The 23,682-nt window shown below is 45.5% G+C and overlaps 1 protein-coding gene across 5 annotated transcripts in view; it reads right to left on the bottom strand.

Annotated features, from left to right (window-relative positions):
* The window catches only part of SLMAP (sarcolemma associated protein), a 266,543-nt gene extending 245,674 nt beyond the window's left edge, over nt 1-20,869 (bottom strand). For 2 of the 5 annotated variants that reach the window (XM_063940862.1, XM_063940866.1), the window contains exon 1: nt 19,763-20,868. In XM_063940862.1, coding sequence (XP_063796932.1) covers nt 19,763-19,960 — 198 coding nt within the window. In that variant the 5' untranslated portion in view covers nt 19,961-20,868. Of the gene's footprint in view, nt 1-19,762 lie in introns of all 5 variants that reach the window. The other 3 variants (XM_063940865.1, XM_063940864.1, XM_063940863.1) reach the window with 3 other exon arrangements.
* Nucleotides 20,870-23,682: the final 2,813 nt, after the last annotated feature.

Raw genomic sequence — 23,682 nt, 5'->3', positions numbered from 1 at the left:
AACATAGATGGGGAGATGTATCAAGCCATGGAGAGATAAATTGGAGTAGTTCCCTAAAACAACCTATCAGCTTCTGTCATTTATCTAGAACAGTTTTCTGTCATTTATATAGAACAGTTTTTTAAATTACAGTTAGGGGGCAATTTAATTTAATTATTTTGGGTGCCTGAGCTAACAGCCCCATGTCGGCTGTAACAGACACTCTTTCGTGCCCTAAGAGCATGAAAAATGCACCTCAGGAGGGTGCGAGCAGAAATCTGTAATTACATGCAGCCTTAGGGCTGGGCACCCAAAACAATCTAATTGCCCTCCTAGAGTAGCTGACTGGTTGCTTGGTGCAATTTCTCCACTTTATTTCTTTCCCAGATCTGATATATCTCCCCTACAGTGTATACAAACAGGAACTGTGCTTGACATTTTTGAATCACTTTACAAACCAAGTCTTAAGTTTAACCCTACAAGAGTGTTTCTTACATGTCCCTGAGGCACACACAAAATGCCACAGGCTTCAGGGAGGCTCTGTACAAAACACAATAAAGACAGCTAAAAGGGTAAAGGAAAGACATTTCTCATACAAATGTCCAGCACAGTTATATATACAAAGAACACAGTCTATATGGAGGAACGGTGATGTTTAGCTTTGTAGCAATGGGTACAATGGACGCAGGGCACATGGAATAATAGTGCGGTTAGCTGCTGCAGATACTCTACCATATATGCTAAGGGATTCAGTATGGGATCCCGGCAGTCATAAAGACAGACACCGGCATCCCAACAGTGAACGCAGCATAGCCCCTCGCGGGCTCACTGCGCTCACCACGCTTTGTGCCCGGTGGCGAGCCACACTAATTCCCCTTCAGAGGGTGGGGTGGGGATTCCGACTGCCAGCTTTCCCTTTGAGGTCGGGATTCCGGCGTTTATATCCTAACCGCCGGGTTCCCTACAGTTGGGAAACGAACTGCTTCCCAGCCTAGGACCTAAGGGAACTCCATCTCTTGCACTACAAAACTGTCAGGTATGGTGGATATACATAAAGTTGCAGCCTACAACAGCTGGAGCTTCTTTGTTTCACACCTTGCTTCAGTGGATCTCAAACATGGCCCTCAGGACCCTAAACAGGTCACGTTTTCCAGGGGCAAAGGTGCATTCATTATTTACCAACACATTTTATAAGATCCACAGGTGGAGCTAATTATCAGGCCTGATTGCAGCAGCCAATTTGTTCTCTAATGGGCAAAACCATGTGCACTGCAGGTGAGGCAAATGTAACATGTGCAGAGAGTGTTATATTTGGTTGGATTATATTGTTTCTATGCAGGGTAAATACTGGCTGCTTTATTTTTACACTGCAATTTAGACTTAGTTAAAACACACCCCACCTGCACATGTTAGATCTGCTCCACCTGCAGTGCACATGGTTTTGCCCATCAGAGAACAAATTTGCTGCTGCGATCAGGTCTGAATTAGGCCCATAGAAAGCATGAACTGTTTGGGTTCCTAAGGAGAGTTTCAGCACATATATCTTGTACAATAATTCATATAAGAAGACAATATGTTTGCATCTCGAAATGTACAACATGGCTGTTGCACAAAGCCCACTCCTTCTGATGAGCCGATTGTGGAGTGGGGCAGGCGTTATCCCCTAAAACACATAGCAGTAAAGCGACCTTCAGAGGTCTATCTAAGAATATATGGGATAAAACATACCAAACATTTCCAGTCATACTTTCCAGTGTACCAGACAAGAACATGGAATGCCTCTTACTCTTAATCTGGACACGGGTGAGAAAGGGCATAGTATATAGATCTTCAGAAGTGTGTCAGCACCAGATGGCTGTTACAATACGGAAACCCCATTGAGTGGAATATCAAATAATGATCCCACAATATAAAAGTTTTTCAGGTAACTTCAGGGATTTAGGCCCAGATTACGGCTTGTGTTACAGAGAGACATCGATGTTTTGATTCAATTGTTTTGGGCATCTCCATAAGTAATGGGCGCCCAACGGAGCAATTCAAATGTTTTGGGCACCCATGTAGTATTGCGCCTGTCATTAGAAAAACACTGGGTTTATATAATGTCCTGGTTAGAGCACCCAAACCAGAGACTTTTTACACATTTCTGGTCTTCACCTCAGGAGGCTGCAAGCAGCAATGAGTGCACCCAATCGCAACAGATCAGCGCAACAACTGAACTGCTTGGTCAGGCGCCCATTAATACGCAGGGCGCCCAGAACAAGTGAATTCCCCAATGAAGCCTATGTTTACAAATGCCATTGCTCTCCATCCATACAGTATACTAATCTGTGATCACTACCTCTCCATAGATAACAATTAGTCCTATTACATGGGTTCACTACGGCTGGCCGGCGGTCGGGCTCCCGGCGACCAGCATCCCGGCGCCGGGAGCCCGACCGCCGGCTTACCGACAGCTTGGCGAGCGCAAATGAGCCCCTTGCGGGCTCGCTGCGCTCGCCACACTACGGGCACGGTGGCGCGCTACGCGCGCCACACTATTTTATTCTCCCTCTATGGGGGTCGTGGACCCCCACGAGGGAAAATAATTGTCGGTATTCCGGCTGTCGGGCTCCCGGCGCCGGTATACTGAGCGCCGGGAGCCCGACCGCCGGCAAACAGAAGACCACCCCTATTACATAAAGTATAAACACAGCTCCCAATTTGCGTGCTGCAATCAGAAGAATACCGTCTGTATGTATTATTTATTTTATTTATTTAAGTTTCTTTTATAGCGCAGCAAATTCCGTTGCGCTTTACAATTGGACACAATGGGGTCGATTCAATTCGGCAACAGATGAACAGCGCCGGGAATTAGCTCCCGACGCTATTCAATTCAGCTACTAGTTACCCGCAATTGTCGGGAATTCTTCTCTCACCCCCGGGGGGTGAGAGAAGAAAACAGACAAAAGTGCTGCTGCGCGGCCGGCGTGAGGATGATTCTGTCGGGAATCAGCATCGTCGCGGGTAGTTAAGTCGGAGAATGCCCGTTCTTCAGACAAAACTACCTGTTAAGTCGGCGAGAACGGGCATTCGCCGAGTTAACTTTAGCTGAATTGAATAGCGTCGGGAGCTAATTCCTGGCGCTATTCATCTGTTGCCGAATTGAATTGACCCCTATGATACAACAAAACTGGGAAATAAACAGTCAGAGGTAGGAAGGCCCTGCTCGCAAGCTTACAATCTATAGGGAAATAGGCATTGATACACAAGGAAAGGCACTGGATTGCAAAGGTTCTAGGTGGGTTGCATGATATCACATCACAGCAATGAGGAACCCTGGTCAGAAAGAAGGGAAAGTGAAGAAAGAGAAAATATGTGGAGGATATGTGCGGACTGTACAGTGGGGATATAATCGGACAGGAAAGCTTATGAAGGTTGAGTGCGCGGTTCTGGAATGTGAGAAGTTAGCCTGAAGAGGTGAGTTTTCAGGGAACGTTTGAAGGTTTGGAGACTAGGGGAGAGTCTTATTGTGCATGGTTGGGCATTCCACAGAGTGGGTGCAGCCCGAAGAAAGTCCTGCAATAGTGCATGAGAGCAAGTAATAAGTGTGGATGAGAGACGTAGATCTTGTGAAGAGTGGAGAGGTCGGGTTGGGAGATATTTTGAGATGAGCGAAGAGATGTACATTGCTGTAGTATGGTTACTGGCCTTATGTGTGAGTAAAAGTATTTTATATTGAATACAGTAGAATACAGGTAGCCAATGGAGGGACTGACAGAGTGGATCTGCAGACGATGAACGTCTAGCAAGGAAGATTAGCCTCGCAGCTGCATTCAGAGTGGATTGTAATGGTGAGAGTCTCTTTTTGGTAAGACCAGTAAGAAGACTACTGCAATAATCAATGCGGGAGATAATGAAAGCATGGATTAGAGTTTTTGCAGTGTCTTGTGTAAGGTATGGTCGTATTTTGGATATGTTTCTTAGATGTATGTAACATGATCTTGAGACAGATTAAATGTGGGGAACAAAGGACAGTTCTGAGTCAAGTATAACACCTAGGCAGCGAGCTTGTGGGGTAGGGTTGATTGTTGAGTTCTCAACAGTGATAGAGATATCAGGTTGGTAGCTACTATTGGCCGGTGGAAATATAAGTAGCTTTGTTTTGGAAATATTAAGTTTGAGGTGGCGAGATGACATCCAAGATGAAACAGCAGAAAGGCATTCAGTGACCCTGACCAATACATATGGTAACAAATCTGGGGAGGATAGGTAGATTTGAGTATCATCTGCGTACAGATGATATAGAAATCCAAAAGAGCTGTTTAGTTTACTAAGAGATGAGGTATAGATTGAGAAAAGCAGAGGACCTAAGACCGAGCCTTGTGGTACTCTAACTGAAAGAGGTAGCAAAAAGGAGGTGGATTCAGAGAAGCGAACACTGAAGGAGCGATTAGATAGGTAGGATAGGAACCAAGAAAGGACTATCTTTAAGACCTAGGGATTGTAGTGTTGTAGCTCTACATATATGACCTGATGGACATCAGCCACCCAATACTCTCAGGAATAAGACAACTGCCTGATAACATTGTGGAAAAGGTCAACAGACCCCTGTGTCAAAAACTAAAAGAATCATCTATTTACAGAGAGCCATGTGGACCAGTAATTACTAACCCAATTAGTATACATATTAAGATTATCATCTAGCTTGCAATCTCCCCTTTATGGAACAATCCAAAATTAGCTCAGTGTCATCCATCAAATATTTATTTGGTGTTTAATAAGACTGTTTAGACAATTTTAAAAAATGCAAATCAACACTGTATTAGGCTGTTTATAGAGGAAAGCAGTTCAACAAAACCAACAGCAGTGATACTATGGTGTTGTGTTACGACCATCATTCTAACCATAGATACACTGACATGGTGAAAATGGTTTTATATAGAGGCAGTGGCAGAACAGTGTGTACCAAGATACCCTTAAGTAGTTAAGGGGGTCTACGGACTAAGCCAGTCCCGAGGCACCCCAGGGAAGCCTTGGATTGGTGGTTCAGGACCAATTCAAATTATTTATGGCCAATGTTTTAGGCAAAACCAGTGCTGGTGGCTGCCAATCATAAAATATGTGGACAAACAGAAGCAAATATTGTCCCTCACCACACAATTGAACCTAAGGATGACATATAAATACAATTTACTTAATTTAATATTTATTTCTAAATTTCTCAATAAGAATCTTTTGGTCTAGGGGTGCCGTGTAAAAAATTCTGATACTCTAGGGCGCCGTGATTCAAAAAAGTTTGGGAACCACTGTACTAAGCCATGGAGAGAGAAAGTGGATGGAGATGAAGTAACAACCAATTAGCTACTAGCTGTCATTTTTTCAAACACAGCCTGTAACATTCACGTTAGGAGCTGATTGGCTGGTACTTTATCTCTGTCCACTTCATCTCTCTTCAAGGCTTAGTATATAGACCCCAATAACACCCAACCCACCCGAGATATAGCAGAAGGTTAATAGATTAGTCTTATGTCGGGTACACAGAATGGGTAAGTGCACGCACACTTAGCAATCATAGGCCCGATGTGTCGTGCCTGATGTAATTTACATGTGCCCGCCCAGTTGTGATGTCAGTCACCGGCGGTCTCTGCAGCAAGTGTATACAGCATGATGTACATTATATCTGCAAATAGATCGACCATCGGCTGTGCTGCATGATTTGTCTGAACGACGGTATTCACAGACATAGGGGTACATTTACTAAGATTCGTATTTTCCAGAATCATGTCCAAGTTCAATCACGAATGACATCGACAGTGTAAAATTGCAACTTTTTGAATTGATTACGATGGATTTACTAAGCTGTCGTATTCGGGTTTTTCTTTTCTTCCGATGTCGATGTCATTCGTGGTTTTTTACCTGTTTTTACGGCAGTGATTAGCAAAACACTGCCGACTTTTTTTACAATCAATCTCGGCCGGATCTGTGTGATCCGTGCTGGGGTTTTTTTTTTTTTTTTTTTATAAATTAAACACTGTAAAATCATTAAAAAAAAATGCGTGGGGTCCCCCCTCCTAAGCATAACCAGCCTCGGGCTCTTTGAGCCGATCCTGGTTGCAAAAATATGGGGGGAAAAATGACAGGGGTTCCCCCATATTTAAGCAACCAGCATCGGGCTCTGCGCCTGGTCCTGGTCCCAAAAATACGGGGGACAAAAAGAGTAGGGCTCCCCCGTATTTTTAAAACCAGCACCGGGCTCCACTAGCTGGACAGATAATGCCACAGCCGGTGGTCACTTTTATATAGTGCCCTGCGGCCGTGGCATCAAAAATCCAACTAGTCACCCCTGGCCGGGGTACCCTGGGGGAGTGGGGACCCCTTCAATCAAGGGGTCCCCCCCCCCCAGCCACCCAAGGGCCAGGGGTGAAGCCCGAGGCTGTCCCCCCCCATCCTATGGGCTGCGGATGGGGGGGCTGATAGCCTTTGATGTAAAAGAAAAGATATTGTTTTTAGTAGCAGTACTACAAGTCCCAGCAAGCCTCCCCCGCATGCTGGTACTTGGAGAACCACAAGTACCAGCATGCGGCGGAAAAACTGGCCCGCTGGTACCTGTAGTACTACTACTAAAAAAATACCCAAAAAAAGACAAGACACACACACCGTGAAAGTATAATTTTATTACATACATACACACATACATACATACTTAACTTAAGTTCCCACGCAGGTCGGTCCTCTTCTCCAGTAGAATCCAAGGGGTACCTGTTGAAGAAATTATACTCACGAGATCCAGGGGTCCAGGCTCCTCGGCAAATCCAGGGTTAATCCACGTACTTGAAAAAAAAAAAAAAACAGTGTCCCGACCACGAACTGAAAGGGGACCCATGTTTGCACATGGGTCACCTTTCCACGAATGCCAGAAACCCACTCTGACTTCTGTCTAAGTGGGTTTCTTCAGCCAATCAGGGAGCGCCACGTTGTAGCACTCTCCTGATCAGCTGAGTGGTCCTGTCCTCACTGACAGGCAGCACACGGCAGTGTTACAATGTACATTGTAACCAATGCTGGGAACTTTCTGCCCTGCGGTTGACCTAAAGTGACGTCACCGCTGAGCAGAAAGTTCCCATCATTGGTTACAATGTAGCGCATAGGCGCTACATTGTAACACTGCCGTGTGCTGCCTGTCAGTGAGGACAAGAGCACACAGCTGATCAGGAGAGTGCTACAACGTGGCGCTCCCTGATTGGCTGCAGAAACCCACTTAGACAGAAGTCAAAGTGGGTTTCTGGCATTCGTGGAAAGGTGACCCATGTGCAAACATGGGTCCCCTTTCAGTTCGTGGTCGGGACACCGTTTTTTTTTTTTTCCAAGTACGTGGATTAACCCTGGATTTGCCGAGGAGCCTGGACCCCTGGATCTCGTGAGTATAATTTCTTCAACAGGTACCCCTTGGATTCTACTGGAGAAGAGGACCGACCTGCGTGGGAACTTAAGGTAAGTATGTATGTATGTGTGTATGTATGTAATAAAATTATACTTTCACGGTGTGTGTGTCTTGTCTTTTTTTGGGTATTTTTTTAGTAGTAGTACTACAGGTACCAGCGGGCCAGTTTTTCCGCCGCATGCTGGTACTTGTGGTTCTCCAAGTACCAGCATGCGGGGGAGGCTTGCTGGGACTTGTAGTACTGCTACTAAAAACAATATCTTTTCTTTTACATCAAAGGCTATCAGCCCCCCCATCCGCAGCCCATTGGATGGGGGGGGGACAGCCTCGGGCTTCACCCCTGGCCCTTGGGTGGCTGGGGGGGGGGGGACCCCTTGATTGAAGGGGTCCCCACTCCCCCAGGGTACCCCGGCCAGGGGTGACTAGTTGGATTTTTGATGCCACGGCCGCAGGGCACTATATAAAAGTGACCCCCGGCTGTGGCATTATCTGTCCAGCTAGTGGAGCCCGGTGCTGGTTTTAAAAATACGGGGGACCCCTACTCTTTTTGTCCCCCGTATTTTTGGGACCAGGACCAGGCGCAGAGCCCGATGCTGGTTGCTTAAATATGGGGGAACCCCTGTCATTTTTTTCCACATATTTTTGCAACCAGGATCGGCTCAAAGAGCCCGAGGCTGGTTATGCTTAGGAGGGGGGACCCCACGCAATTTTTTTTTACAAAATAAGCACTTTCCCACCCCTTCCCATTGATATACATGCACGGATCTCATGGATCCCTGCATGCCTATCTAATCACGGGGAAAAAAAAAAAGGTCTGGTTTTTTTTAGCACTTTTTTACGAGTTGTAATTTTTCACGGCAGTGTTTGTTCTTTTTTTGCTTTGCACTTCTTAGTAAATTACCGAGATTCATACTTAAACAGCCGCGTTTTGACCGATGGTGTATTCATTCGTAATTTTTTACCTGAACTTGCAAAAAATTACGAATGCCCTCATCACTGCCGTGATTAGTGCTTAGTAAATTACCGAGATGACACTTTGATGAAAAAACGGCATCTCGGTCAAAATCGGGAGCTTAGTAAATTTCCCCCATAGTGTTCCTTCTAGGCTGTTTCAGCAGGGTGCTGCACCCTGCCCATTTTTTAAATGTGAAAAAGCACCCTGCCCTTTTTCAGTGCACCCTGCAGGACCATAAATTGCCCCCTTGTATACAGAATGCAACAGTCAAAGTGCATGTTACAATGTTGTTGTCTACTCCTTGCCCACCTCTGAAATTGGAACACAATTTCTATCCTTAGCCAACTGGATGGCAGAGGAGGCATTGTAAATAACACAGCACACTGATAAAGAGGGAAAGAACAGGGTAAGCAGTGGGCATGTACTGCTTACAGTATTTCCCTAGCAGAACAGACTTATTTTTTTTCCTATATATCTTAACCCATCGTTTAACTTTTCTGTTTTATAACACATACGGATTATAACTACTTCAGCACTGGAAAAGACATTTATAATTATCTACTTATGTATATGCTACAGCCGATCTTTAAAGAAGACTGGACATATACAGTATGTTTCTCAGTGCAGATGTTAGGCGTCTTATATGTATGCATGGGTATATGATCTACTAAGGGCAAAATGTATGTACAAAAACTATAAACATATGTGCTATGCTTTGTGCGCAAAGCGTCACATCAAAAATGTGCCCTTCAAGGAATTAAGTTTGAAAGAAAGACAGCGGGGTGGGAGGAGCCATATAAAAAGCTGGCTACACACTACACAATGATTGGGCCGATTTGCCAATATTCTGGTGATCTACCCGCTTTATTGCGTAGTGTGTAGTCATAAGCGTTTTGGCCAAACACCAATAGAACAGTCCAAAAACGCTCGGCTCCCATCGCTCAGTCTTTACAATAGATCACCCAAAAGGTTACACTATCATGCAGTGTGTGAGCAGTCCCAATCTGCCTATAATCCCTACGATTTATCCTGATTTCCTGATGTTCCTAGTGGCGGACATATGCAAATTCAGTATGATGTGGGAGAACGTTGGTCATTTATAAATAACAAAACAAAAAAAGGAAGAAAACACTTAATATGTGCAGCCATTATCTGGCAGCACAGATTGTCGTGGTGCCAAAAGAATAAGACAAAAAATACATTTGAAAATTTGAAGTGTTTAAGAAGCTTAACTTTTTTTTTTGTATTTTAACATCTTTTAGAACCCTAAAGAAATTAACCATTTGCCATAAAACAAAAGCACACCTTTTCTATTTTGTGATAAGGTAACCAAACGAATGTGCATACATAAAAATAGAGTCCGTCTCCATTAACATGCTACATTAGAGCACATATCACTTTCCCTTACAGATATACCTACAGATATGCAAATTGTATGATATAATTGTTGCTTGTCAACTCAGTTGATCCTGCGTTGTGTATTCATTTATCCTTTGTCACATCTGATAACCAAAATTTCACAACCTGCATACACAGGATTTCTTGGTCGGAACCAAACCTCCTGAGCAAGTAGTTTCTTCACTGACTGATGGAATATTCCAAAGAATGCTGATGCAGAGTTGGATGCAAATGATCCGAAATTACACCCGCACTGCGAGCTCAGAACTGGATGTAGATCTTCACCCACTACGCAGCATCCATTAATTATTTCCTCTGTCACACCCAATTAGTCCTGGTTTAGCCGGGCATAGCAGCTAAACTTCCGGTTAAGGCGCCCAAACTGCTCGCAACTTCAGGAGGCTGCAAGCAGAAGTGACCCTACGGCATTTGCGTCTGAACAGAGCAAAATTTTAATTGCTCCATCGGGCACCATCTAGTGGCAGCTGCGGGATTAAACAATTCAATTCCTCCCTGCATGCCCAAAAGGACTGCCTCCAGGCAGTGGGCACTAGGTACACTTTAACACACAATAAAGCTATGTACACACTATACAATTATTGTGCCAATTTGGCAATAATCGGGTGATCGTTCTCGTGGGCAGACATACAAATTCAGTGTGGTGTGTCAGAAAATCAGTAACAAAAAAGCGTGTAGCATCAATATCTGAGCATTCCAAGGACAGAAAAATCAGTCAATTTATCGGTCCAATCGAACAGAATAGATGTCAGGCCGATTCAGTTGTTTTTGACGTCTAAAAATCCCGTCTAAACTGGACTTTTTAGACGCCCGAACAATTGTCACATTTCAATTGTTCGAGCATGTTGACAACAGACCGGCTAAACCTGTCTAAACTCCCTGCTTTAGGCGTCCAAAGTGCAGAGTTTTCATAGATTTTTTTCTTGTACCTCAGGAAGGAGCAAGAAAAAAAAATTGTCCTCTGCAGAACAATTGAATTGCTGCCGTCGGGCAGCTGCACGATAAACAATTTAAATCGGTCCTATAGCGTTTAGCTAGGTTAATTTATTTTTATTAAAATGGAAATAGTTTTATGCCAGTAATTTAAATGGAATCTAACAGAATCTAGATTACCAAACTGCTAAATTCTACTAATTTATAGCAACTATTTAACAGCCAAATCCAGTAAAGAAACATAGGGGTCAATTCAATTTGCCGACAATTGAATAGCGTGGGGAATTAGCACCCGGCACTATTCAATACAGCGCCATGTGACATGTAATTGCCGGAATTTCTTCTTTCAGCCCGGGGGGTTTGAGCAGAAATCCGACAAAAGTGCTGGTGCGCGGCCGGCGCAATGCTGATTCTGTCGGGAATCAGCATGGTGGCGGTCAATTAAGTCGGAGAATGCCCGGTCTCCCGAAAAATCAACCTGTTAAATCCGGAAGAATGGGCATTCGCCGACTTAACATTGAGCATGATTGAATAGCCCCGGAAGCTAATTCCTGGCGCTATTCAACTTTCGCCAAATTGAATTGACCCCTTAGTTTAGCATAGGAAATACATAACAATATTGTCATTTCTCAAAAATCAGATGAGCAGAGAAAAAGAAGGGAAGATCATGCAATTTGTCTAGAAGGGTGCGGTTTGCTAGAATATCAACTATGCAAGTACAGAGACATCACAAGACAAACATTTTACATAGAAAAAAAAAAAAAAACTACTGGTGTACTTTATGCGTAGTCTATAGCACAAGCAGCTCTTCTGCATACAGCTACACATTGTCAGATATAACCTTATGGCAATAGTTAATTTCCATCACAATGTTGGCTGCATACTACCGACTTATCCCGGATAGGAAATAAACAAGATGTTGTCTTTGCCACCAGCCTCAAACTAATGTAGCATTATCACGTAAAATGATGCAGCTTGCTGAAGTTTAACCAGCTTTTATATTTTCTACCTCTGTAGGAGGATTTTGGATTAGAAAAAAAAAAAAAAACACAAAATGACTCATCTGCAATGTACCCAAACATGACAAAAGAACACCATTTAAAAAGTAATCCTTTAGTTATAAAACGTTTTTTTTATGAAGATGAAGTTGATCTGTCAGCTTCACACAGTAAAGACCTCCATTCTTGGGTTTGTATCGGTATGTAATTTGTTATGAACTAGTAACATCATTGTCACTGACTGACCAGGATGAGGAGGGTAAGGGAAACTCTAGAAGTCTAATAGGCCCTACACACTGGCCGATCCACCGCCGAGCTGCCCGACGGCGGATACGGCCGACCCGGCGGCGGGGGGCAGTGACGGGGGGAGTGAAGTTTCTTCACTCCCCCCGTCACCCGGCTGCATTGAAGGGCAGGCAAATATGGACGAGATCGTCCATATTGGCCTGCATGTACAGCCGACGGGGGACCAGCGATAAACGAGCGTGGGGCCGCGCATCGTTCATCGCTGGAGCCTCCACACTGCACGATATGAACGGTATTTCGTTCATTAATGAACAACATCGTTCATATCGTGCAGTCATGTCGGCCAGTGTGTAGGGCCCTTAAGAGATTGTGTAAGAGACTATGGGGTGTATTCATGAAGAAGTGAAAAGTGTGGAAAAGTGAGCCAGTGGAGGAGTTGCCCATGGCAACCAATCAGCACTGAAGTAACATTAATAATTTGCATACTATACAATTGTACAGAGCAGCTGATTGGTTGCCATGGGCAACTTCTCCACAGGCTCACTTCTCCACTCTTTTCACTGCTTCATGAATAGACCCCATGGAAACTGGTCAAACAATTTAAGACTCCATCATACAACCAAAAAGTTGGGAGCTACCATTCAGCAGCAAGTGCCAGACAAATGTTGCCCATTTGGTAGATCTGGTTGTCCAACCCCAAACTTCCTTGTTCTGTCCCGCTAAAAAGAATCATTGCTCAAGAAGGATTTTCAGCCTGTCCACTACTGAGACAGGATTTTGATTGGAGAGTTTTATCACTGAACTCTCGACACCACATTAATTAGTATTTGTCCTTAATAAAACAATTCCTAAAACGTTTCTTTTTTTTTTTTTTAATAACGTACTTCCTGCGAATGATGACTTCCCTACTGGCTACAGGTAAAGCAGCTGTACTCTGTAATTGCTTATAACTGCCAAGGCCCAGTTGCCAGCAATTTGACAACAGTGAGCAATCTGTAAGCAGTGATGCCAAGTTCTGCCTTCCTACTGCCGGTGTAATGGATGGAGCGTGAGGAAAGGATGATTCCAATGCAGGGAACCTGCAGTACTACTGCTAGTGGGGGATTCCCATAACAAAGCAGGGTAGTGTCACAAAGATGCTTCGTGCACTCACTTGCTTTTAGTCTCAATGAAAGAAAAAAAATGGAAAAAAAAAAAAAAAATCAGTGCTACAAAATTGTAAAACAACGCAGGACGCATACCAGCACTTGGACAAAGCAGTTACTTTAACTTCACTTTCACTACAAAATGAATATACTTTAGTGATAAGGTTAAAACCTAAAATTGCAAGGTCAGATAGCGTCAACATGGCACTAAACTTACATACAGTCAGGTCCATAAATATTGGGACAGCGACACAATTCTCATATTTTGGGCTCTATACACCACCACAATGGATTTGAAATGAAACAAACAAGATGTGCTTTAACTGCAGACTTTCCGCTTTAATTTGAGGGTATTTACATCCAAATCAGGTGAACGGTGTAGCAATTACAACGGTTTCTATATGTGCCTCCCACTTTTTAAGGGACCAAAAGTAATGGGACAATTGACTCAAAACAATCCTAATTTAAACTTTCACTTTAATACTTTGGGGTCGATTCAATTCGGCAACTTATGAATAGCGCCGGGAATTAGCTCCCGACGCTATTCAATTCAGCTAAAGTTAAGTCGGCGAAAGCCCGTTCTCGCCGACTTAACAGGTAGTTTTGTCGGGAGAACGGGCATTCTCCGACTTAACTACCCGCAGCGATGCTGATTCCCGACAGAATCAGCCTCGCGCCGGCCGCGAGGCAGCACTTTTGTCGGTTTTCTTCTCCCCCGGGAATGAGAGAAGAATTCCCGACAATTGCGGGTAACTAGCAGCTGAATTGAATAGCGTCGGGAGCTAATTCCCGGCGCTATTCATAAGTTGCCGAATTGAATCGACCCCTTTGTTGCAAATCCTTTGCAGTCAATTACAGCCTGAAGTCTGGAACGCATAGACATCACCAGACGCTGGGTTTCATCGCTGGTGATGTTATGCCAGGCCTCTACTGTAAATTTCTTCAGTTCCTGCTTGTTCTTGGGGCATTTTCCCTACAGTTTTGTCTTCATCAAGTGAAATGCATGCTCAATCGGATTCAGGTCAGGTGATTGACTTGGCCATTGCATAACATTCCACTTATTTGCCTTAAAAATCTCTTTGGTTGCTTTCGCAGTATGCTTCGGGTCATTGTCCATCTGCACTATGAAGCGCCGTCCAATGAGTTCTGAAGCATTTGACTGAATATGAGCAGATAATATTGCCCGAAACACTTCAGAATTCATCCTGCTGCTTTTGTCAGCAGTCACATTATCAATAAATGCAAAAATAAGGTAAAATATACCCAAAGGTATTCGGGTGCTGTGAGACGAGATGGTTTGCTAAGCAGCAGCCAATATTACAGGGGAGTCACTCCCAAGGAGAGAATACAAAAAAGAATGGAGGCTGCGCTAGTGGAGGAAAGAACAGTGTAAACACTCAATAGGTAAATATAAAAATTTATTACAAAACAAATTCTTTAAAAAGCAGGAATTCTGTGCAAGATAATGTGCCAAATATATGCAAAAAAAAAAAAAAAAAATTATTAAATTTGCCAATGATATGCAAAGGTTGGAGTTTACCCAAAATGCTGGTACAGGATTAGTGGAAATTGTTCTCTAGAATCCGTTCCATATTTTGCCCATCAATATGGTGTCCAGTTATGATCCGGTATGGAGGGTACCTTTTAATGTTGCTGAAGAGAGTCCATAAAAGATTTCCATATACCGCTAGAGGGTTAGTGTAATGTCTCTTAGATGTAGAGTACCTCATGCAATGCGGGAATAGGCTGGTGCCTCTCTCGGGCTCCTCCGGATAACTGGTCGGCAGAATGGGCTGGTTCGGGTCCAATTCAGAGATGTCCTGTTCCAACGGGTGAATACCTGACGCGTTTCGCTGCATAAACCCTGCAGCTTTTTTCCTCCACTAGCGCAGCCTCCATTCTTTTTTTTACATTATCAATAAATACAAGGGAACCAGTTCCATTGGCAGCCATACAGGCCCACGCAATGACACTACCACCACCATGCTTCACTGATGAGGTGGTATGTTATGGATCATGAGTAGTTCCTTTACTTCTCCATACTCTTCTCTTCCCATCACTCTGGTACAAGTTGATCTTTGTCTCATTTGTCCATAGGATGTTGTTCCAAAACTGTAAAGGCTTTTTTAGATGTTGTTTGGCAAACTCTAATCTGGTCTTCCTGTTTTTGTGGCTCACCAATGGTTTACATCTTGTGGTGAACCCTCTATATTCACTCTTGTGAAGTCTTCTCTTGATTGTTGACTTTGACACATATACACCTACCTCCTGGAGAGTGTTCTTGATATGGGCAACTGTTGTGAAGGAGTTTTTCTTTACCAGGGAAATAATTCTTCTGCCATCTACCACAGTTGTTTTCCGTGGTCTTCCGGGTCTTTTGGTGTTGCTGAGCTCTCCGGTGCGTTCTTTCTTTTTAATTATGTTCCAAACAGTTGATTTGGCCACACCAAATGTTTTTGCTATCTCTCTGATGGGTTTGTTTTGATTTTTCAGCCTAATGATGGCTTACTTCACTGATAGTGGAAGCTCTTTGGATCTCATATTGAGAGTCAACAGCAACAGATTCCAAATGCAAATGTCACACCTGTAATCTACTCCAGACCTTTTACCTGCTTAACTGATGATGAAATAATGAGGGCATAGCCCACTCCTGTCCATTAAATAGCTTTTGAGTCAACTGTCCCATTACTTTTGGTCCCTTAAAAAGTGGGAGGCACATATAGAAACCGTTGTAATTCCTACACCGTTCACCTGATTTGGATGTTGATACCCTTAAATTAAAGCGGAAAGTCTGCAGTTAAAGCACATCTTGTTTGTTTCATTTCAAATCCATTGTGGTGGTGTATAGAGCCCAAAATATGAGAATTGTGTCGATGTCCCAATATTTATGGACCTGGCTGTATATTCTTTTTATGAACGGAAAGCAGGCATGTGTAAACAAGGACAGTAAAATATACTTAATTCTGTTGTTAGTACACGTGTTAATATACAACGATAGTAGAAGACTCGAAGCTTCAGTAATGCTATGGACATACCAGTTCTCAGGACACACTAACACCCCCTCAGACATCAGACCTGGGAAATTGGCTGGTCTAGCACGCCAGCAGATTCCCGGGGTCGCGAACCCAGGACTTAGTCCCAGGTCATTTGCATTTAGAGCTACCTAAATCCCAGGTTGATGCACGTTCACACACAAAAACCGGGGATTTTGAAGTAGGTCTGAAAGGGGTATAAAAGGGGCGACTCGATTGTTTTAGAGGTCAGTAGCTCATCTAATCTGATGGGAGCTAATCAATTAAGCGACGGCCCCTTTCTCTCGCCCCAAAATGCACATGATTAGCCATGTAAAGCGCCTTCTCTCGTACTAAGTGCTATTTACAATGCAGTGAAGGTGTACCTGCACTCATGACCAGCCCCAAAGCCCTACTTTAAACAGATTTCTGCTCGCACCTCACAACGGTGTGGGCAGAAATATGCGATACACTAGCTTCAGGGCTGGGCACCCAAAACAACTGACTACCAGTCACTTTAGACTAAAGTAACCAGGAGCCATTCAAATGTTTTGGGCACCTAAGCCAGAGACTGTATTTATTGCAGATTTCTGCCCACACCCCCCTGAGGCAAGATCCTAAAGTAGGGCTTTGGGGCTGGGCACATGTGCAAGTGCACCCAGCACATAGTACGGGAGAAGACGCTTTTACAACTGAATTAGATGGGAGCTATGGGTGCCCAAAACAAATTAATCGCCTCTGCATGTGTCAGTCATTACTGAATAAGCCTGTGCTCCTGAAAAGGAGAAATGTAAAACATGCATTGTTAAGTTGTCCAGGAACTGGATTTAAGAAGCACTGTATTAGAGGACATGACCATGTCTTCAACTCAATATACAGAGAAACGCATTCCTTCAGGAAGTCCAATATTTGATAGCTTAGACCAAGCTTTTATAAATTGTATTATGGTGATAAGCCTGGGATCCGGTCTGAAGATCAACACTGTCTAGGTCGATAATGTTTAGGTCGACAGGGTTTCTAGGTCGACATGTGTCTTTCACATTTTTTTCTTTTTTTTTTACTTTTTCATACTTAACGATCCACGTGGACTATGATTGGAATGGTAATCTGTGCCGAGCGAAGCAAGGCACCTTGACCGAAACATGGTGAGCGAACACGATGCACTAATTCGGCTTCCCGGTCACTGTACGCAGAAAATGAAAAAAAAAAAAAAAAAAAACTCATGTCGACCTTTTGATCTGTCGACCTGGCACATGTCGACCTTCCAACCCTGTCGACCTATAGTGGTCCACCTAGACACTGGGGTCGATTCAATTCGGCAATTTAAGAATAGCGCCGGGAATTAGCTCCCGACGCTATTCAATTCAGCTGCTAGTGACCCGCAATTGTCGGGAATTCTTCTCTCATCCCCGGGGGATGAGAGAAGAAACCCGACAAAAGTGCTGCCTCGCGGCCGGCGCGAGGCTGATTCTGTCGGGAATCAGCCTCGCGCCGGGGAGTTAAGTCGGAGAATGCCCGTTCTCCCGACAATTCAACCTGTTTAGTCGGCAAGAACGGGACATCGCCGACTTAACTGAAGCTGAATTGAATAGCGTCGGTAGCTAATTCCCGGCGCTATTCTTAAGTTGCGGAATTGAATCGACCCCACTGTCAATCTAATGATCCACACCCGATAAGCCTATGTTATAAACTCACATTAAAAATGCTTGGAAGTTCAGCAACATTTCCAGAAAGTTGATGCTTGAAATCAAGACCAACATACTGTCAACAAAGACCCAAATTATCCATCTCTCAGTAATAAGACAAAAGAACTTTAAATATTCTGAGGACAATTTAAATATTGTTAACCATTACCACTGTCACCACCTCTTGTGGAGGTATACTTGCCCTTCACTTCAATCTGTTACGTAGTAGGTACCTGTCTAACATTACTATGGGTCGATTCAATTCGGCAACAGATGAATAGCGCCGGGAATTAGCTCCCGACACTATTCAATTCAGCTACTAGTTACCCGCAATTGTCGGGAATTTTTCTCTCACCCCCGGGGGGTGAGAGAAGAAAACCGACCAAAGTGCTGCCGCGCGGCCGGCGCAAGGCTGATTCTGTCGGGAATCAGCATCGCCGTGGGTAGTTAAGTCGGAGAATGCCCGTTCTCCCGACAAAACTACCTGTTAAGACGGCGAGAATGGGCATTCGCCGACTTAACTTTAGCTAAATTGAATAGGGTCGGGAGCTAATTCCCGGTGCTATTCATCTGTTGCCGAATTGAATCGACCCCTAAGAATCAGGGCATTTGATTCGGTACAATACCCATGATGTGCCAATCAAGTTTTCCCTCGCAACCCATACAGGTTTACATTAAAACTTGAGATTTCGGCAACATACCGCTTAGAATTTAATTTACCCAAAACGGATATAATAAGATTCTACCACCCCAAACCTGTGTTGAATTTCTAGGGGGGCTATCAATTCTTTAACATGAATTTATCTCTTAAGGGGGTACTCACGGAGCGATCGCTGCTTAAAATCTAAGCAATCTGACTAGATTGCTTAGATTTTAAGCAGCGATCACTACGTGGGTACCCCCTCACAGCAATAGCGATGCGTAGCCCCGCACATCTCTATCGCTGGTGCTAGATTGGCCTGAGTGGCCTTCAGAGCTGTGAGCACAAATCTGCATAAAGTATGGCTTCAAGGCACATCTGCAACACGTCCAGCTTTTAGCTCAGGAGCTGCAGTTCAACACAGCTAATCCAGGGCCATCACAGGGAGTAATTGAATAGCTCTCACACAATAAAAGCTGGGCCACAAATGTGGCATCATCTGGGTAGCAGACCACTACACTGTAACCCTGAATAAACCTAATTGTCATATTATGGGTATAATGTACAGAACAAAAAAAAAAAAAAAAAAAAAAAGAGAAGGGGGATCTTTTCAATAGTCCTACTTCTCAAAATCCAGCTAAAAATTTCCCCAAAACAAAAACAACCTACTGAGAGATTGTTTTGACGACTGTTCCCAATTCAGCAACATCTGGGAACACAATATTTGTCCAAGCCTAAATGTGGGTCAGTATTACAATCAGAAAGTATGTGTAATTACAGGTGAGTCAGTCTCTCGTTTGACTTGTTGTTTTGTCACAAGTGCAAATTATGCTTACTAATGCATTGCATTACTAGGAGGCCCCAATTAGGATCTAACCAACTGTTCAGTAGAATCACGCAAGCACAGATCATCTCCTTCACATATTACATTATCTAACAAGACTTGGTCTACTGCTCCCAAGCAAACTTAGGGCCTTTTCTGTGTATATCAAACAGAAAAACCACAAATGCCATTGACAAGCAACTATAGAGACGGAACGGTTACAGGCTATAGCTCTGATGACTGCCACAACATTTGTACTCCAGGCCCTCAGTGTGCCCAGCCGAAGCAGCTGTAGGTGTAAATCTATACCATCACAGAAGGACATACATTTCCATTTTAAGGAAACCGAATCTCCCCTTTCCCAAGAGAAGCAAAAACTGTCCCTGAGCTCTACACCGCCAGCATCTACTGAAATCAAGTGTCTGCTCCTGGCCCAGAGTAGGGTTATCACAAGGCTAGCTGGATACCATGCAAACCTTTATAGCAAATTACTCCAGATCCCATTGATTACCTTGCCAGTCTTGTGATCAAACCACACCAGCGCATGGTTCCTTGATAGAACCTTGCAATCAAAGGTGGCATTATTTTGTGCCGGGCGGCAGCGGGCCACCGAGCGGCCAATCTTGACCGGCTCGTCCAAGTAGACATGCCGCTCCTGGAAAGGGTGCGAATTTGGGCGGCAGGTGAAGATTGCAAAGGCTGAAGGCATCTGGGTCAGCTGTGGGAGAGGGTCACTCCGACTGGAAACAAAGAGGGACAGGAATATCCTAATCCAGACTATCCACTGCTGGTCGTTACCAGAACTCCAGATATTCCACTGCAGAACGATCAACGATTCATAACACTCTGGCCAAAAGGACTGTGGGTCAGTCTGCTAACTATCCTTCCAGTTCCACAGCCAATACCCCATACTGGTCCCATGAAGGACCACCGGTAGCGGAAAGAAAGAATTGGTCTCCAGGTATCCAGCTTTCAATCCATCATCAGGAATGGTGCAGAGAGCAACATCTGCCAGCCCGGTGCCAATCCTGTGCCAATGTCCAGACTCTGCACATCCACCCTTCCCTGTACTGGTGCAGTGTGTGCTCTGCCAGGCCAGTCAGAGTGTGTAGTAATGGGCAGGAGGGGATTCACAGTTAGCCTGCAGTCACATCCAGCAGGCTACAAGTCTCCATGCCCTGGCACAGGAGTGAGAGTGGGGCAGGTGAGGAGGATCTGACAGGTGGGAGAGGTGCAGGCACACAGGTTAGAGGACTGGCGGCATCCTCAGCACTGACGGCAGTGGGGGGGAGGGAGAGTCTGGGTGCAGGGGCCCTCCCCCGGGGACAGGCCCGAGTTTCCCCCGCTTCAGGAGTCCTGGGGCACGGCGAGGAGTTACGCGAGCAGCGGTGATAAGGGTAACACCGGAGGTGACCCGGGGGCGGAGGTTATCTTGCCGGGTACAGGGGAGAGCTCAGCCGCCGCTCCTTCCAGGGGCCTCAGAATCCTCGTTCGGCTTTGCGATCCGGCAGCTTAATGGCCCGCAACCCCGCCGAGCTCCCCTTCCTCCCGCGCCGCCATATTGAATACGAGCGACCTCCCCACAGAGCCGCACAGCAGCCGGCCTCCTGCGTCACCACAGCACGGGGCGGGGCGACGCGCTCAGCCAATCAGCGGCCGTCCATCCCTTTGCCGGCCCACTCTAAACTGTCAAAGGAAGAGACCTCCCCCCAGAATGTGAGAGCGAGTAGTGCCGCTCCCCCGGTGACCGGAGCGTTGGGACCCGGCGTGGCCCGCTTCCACTCACAACATACGTGAATCCGGTGTGACTCTGCTTTCCCCACAGAACCTGCCGTGCGCGTATCCCCTTCATGCCGCACGCAGTTACTGTGTGATGTCTGTGCCTCATTTTGGGGTGAAATATTTATGTTTTGCAGCAGTGGGAGATTGTGTTACTGTGTGTGCGGTGCTGTCTGGCTGCTCATTACCTGTTTATTTTTTTCACTTTGTTTTCAACAAAAGTAAGTGTGGTATGTTAGTGTGACAGTTATGTCGACATGCATCAGGTTGACATGAGAATATCAACATGCTTGGCATATCAAGCAGGGTAGATGCTAGAATCAAGTGGGCTAAGGGACCTTTTCCTTCTGGGGGAGGAGTTACGACATAAGGGGGAGAAGCTACGCCAGCGGGATAGTTCCTCTACTATACAGAAATGGGTTCTCTGCGCACTGAGGTGTTAATCTGAGGCGGGGTGTGCTGCTGGTAATGAGGGGTGTCCCACCCCCCCTTAAATGGTAAGTATACAGATGTGGATAAATCCACAGGGAACCAGCGCTCAAACCCTATTTGTAGTGGTGAATGATACGGTTATAAAGTGAAACTAAAATCAATAATGAAAAAGCAGGTAATATACTTAAGGTTGTTTATTCTAAGATGCTGAGATACTTTCTTTCCCAACAGGTATAAATTCGGTTTAAAAGTCAATCAGTGATTGGGGCACGCTCCTGGTTTGAGCTTAAATTCTGAAGTGCAAGGTTCAATTGAAAGAACAAATGCTGTAATCTTTGTAAAGTCGAAAAAAAGAAAAAGAAAAATGCCACAAAAAAATATTAATGATAATATGTACTAAAGTCCAAACGGTTTACAAGTCTATACAGACAGCGGCGTCCCGCTAATCTGTGCTCTGAAGTGAAGGATTCTCTTGTGAAGTGATGAACAGTTGACAGCGGTAGTGTATGCTTTGGTTAGAGTGGAGAATAAGGACCCTGGACTGGCGCTATTCCTCCTGCAGCACGTCCCACAGTAGAGCGCCCGAATCAGGCCCGCTCTGTGGGGCCGCTGACCTGGGGTGTGCGCCTGTCACAGAGGCGAAGTGGACCCGGCCGGAGCTCTCCGAGCGGCTGGCCGCGCCTCTCCTCCTCCTACAGGGACTTACCTTCTCCCTTCCCCTCCGCCTTCCACTCTCCGCTGTCTCGGGCTTCTTCCGTCGCCTGGCAACCGGTTGCTTCCGGAACTCCGGATCACGTGACCGGATGGTTTGCGGAAAGGATTAGCAGTACTGTCCTTCTTTGTAGTGAATATTCGTCCTCAGTCCAATGTAGTATAGATGGGTAGCTCCAACGCGTTTCAACCTGTTAGGGTCTTCCTCTGGTAATCAGGTGGCGAGCGGAGCGAGCCACCGAGCCCGAAGCGTGGCGAGCGTACTTTTCGGGTACCCTGTTCGCCCGTAGCTCCTCCCCCTGGTGACGTGTCTCCTCCCCTAGATACGTCAGAAGGTCCCTTCTCCCACTCCGAAATAGAATCAACCATATCAGCAGTGCTCATGGATGACACGTTGACCTGAAGTCTGGTTATGTACCTGTTCCCGATGGCTGCAGCAGCCATGTGACATCACTTCCGGCGTAGACCTCTGACGGAGTGGCCGTTTTGATAAAAATGTTAACGCTAATCCCTACGGGTCGTGCCGCTATAACACTTCCGGCTTCCCCTCATTACCAAGGCGAAGCAGGAAGGGATATTGACAAGATGTATTAACATCTTGTCTGCCAGAGCGGGGGAGCGATGCCCCGCTGAGCACACAGCATATCAGCTCAGTGCTGTCTCACTGTGTCTCTGTGCCCAGCTGGCTCCACTGCGCATGCGCAAGATCTCGCTACTCACGCGAGAACCCCAGTGCAGTTTGGAGCCGGTACCCGCCACAGCCAGGGACAGCTCTGTCCCTGCTGTAGAGATAGGGCATTGCCACCTGCAGCCAGTGTCGGACTGGGGCATGAAGGGCCCACCGGGGAAATGTGCCAGTAGGAGCCCATGTTTAGAGGCTTTGCAAACCATTAATGTATGGTCTGGGCCCCTTGATAACTATATATAGTAAATACTGCTAGTGAATACATGATATACCACATTAATAACAGCATTGTACTGTAGTGAATACACCATAGTCATGTGCAGTAAGCTATGTATAGTGTATAAGCAAGTGTTCAGTCTGGAACCTGATCCCTAGAGGAGAGGGTGGGCCCCCAGGCTGTGGGGCCCATCGGTGTTTTCCCCTGTACACCTGTGGGCCAGTCTGACACTGCCTGCAGCTGTCGAAAAAAGGTCAGCGATGCTAATCAGCAGAATTTGCTATCCTTTGGATCGCATGCTGGGGGCCGCCCATCGCTGGGCAAGGCAGCCCAGCATGCTGACCAGAGCCTCCCCCAGTTAAACAAGCAGAAATTGCGGAGCGTTCGCAATTTCTGCTTGTTAGCAGAAACTGTGGGAACCTCCTGCTGGCGCAGCTTAACTGTGGCCGCAGGAGACTCGCCGCCAGTTTCCTGATCACAGGGGATGCATGTGATGTCTCGCAGCTGCCGTGATCTGGAAACTGAGCGTTGCTGCCCCGCGACCGCCTCTGCCTGTTTGACAGGCAGAGGCGATCACTTTTTCATGCGCCTGCATCTTTTCAGTAAA

This window comes from Pseudophryne corroboree, chromosome 9, assembly GCF_028390025.1.
Source record: "Pseudophryne corroboree isolate aPseCor3 chromosome 9, aPseCor3.hap2, whole genome shotgun sequence".
NCBI classification, from domain to species: domain Eukaryota; kingdom Metazoa; phylum Chordata; class Amphibia; order Anura; family Myobatrachidae; genus Pseudophryne; species Pseudophryne corroboree.
This window is presented reverse-complemented; position numbering and strand designations above follow the sequence as displayed.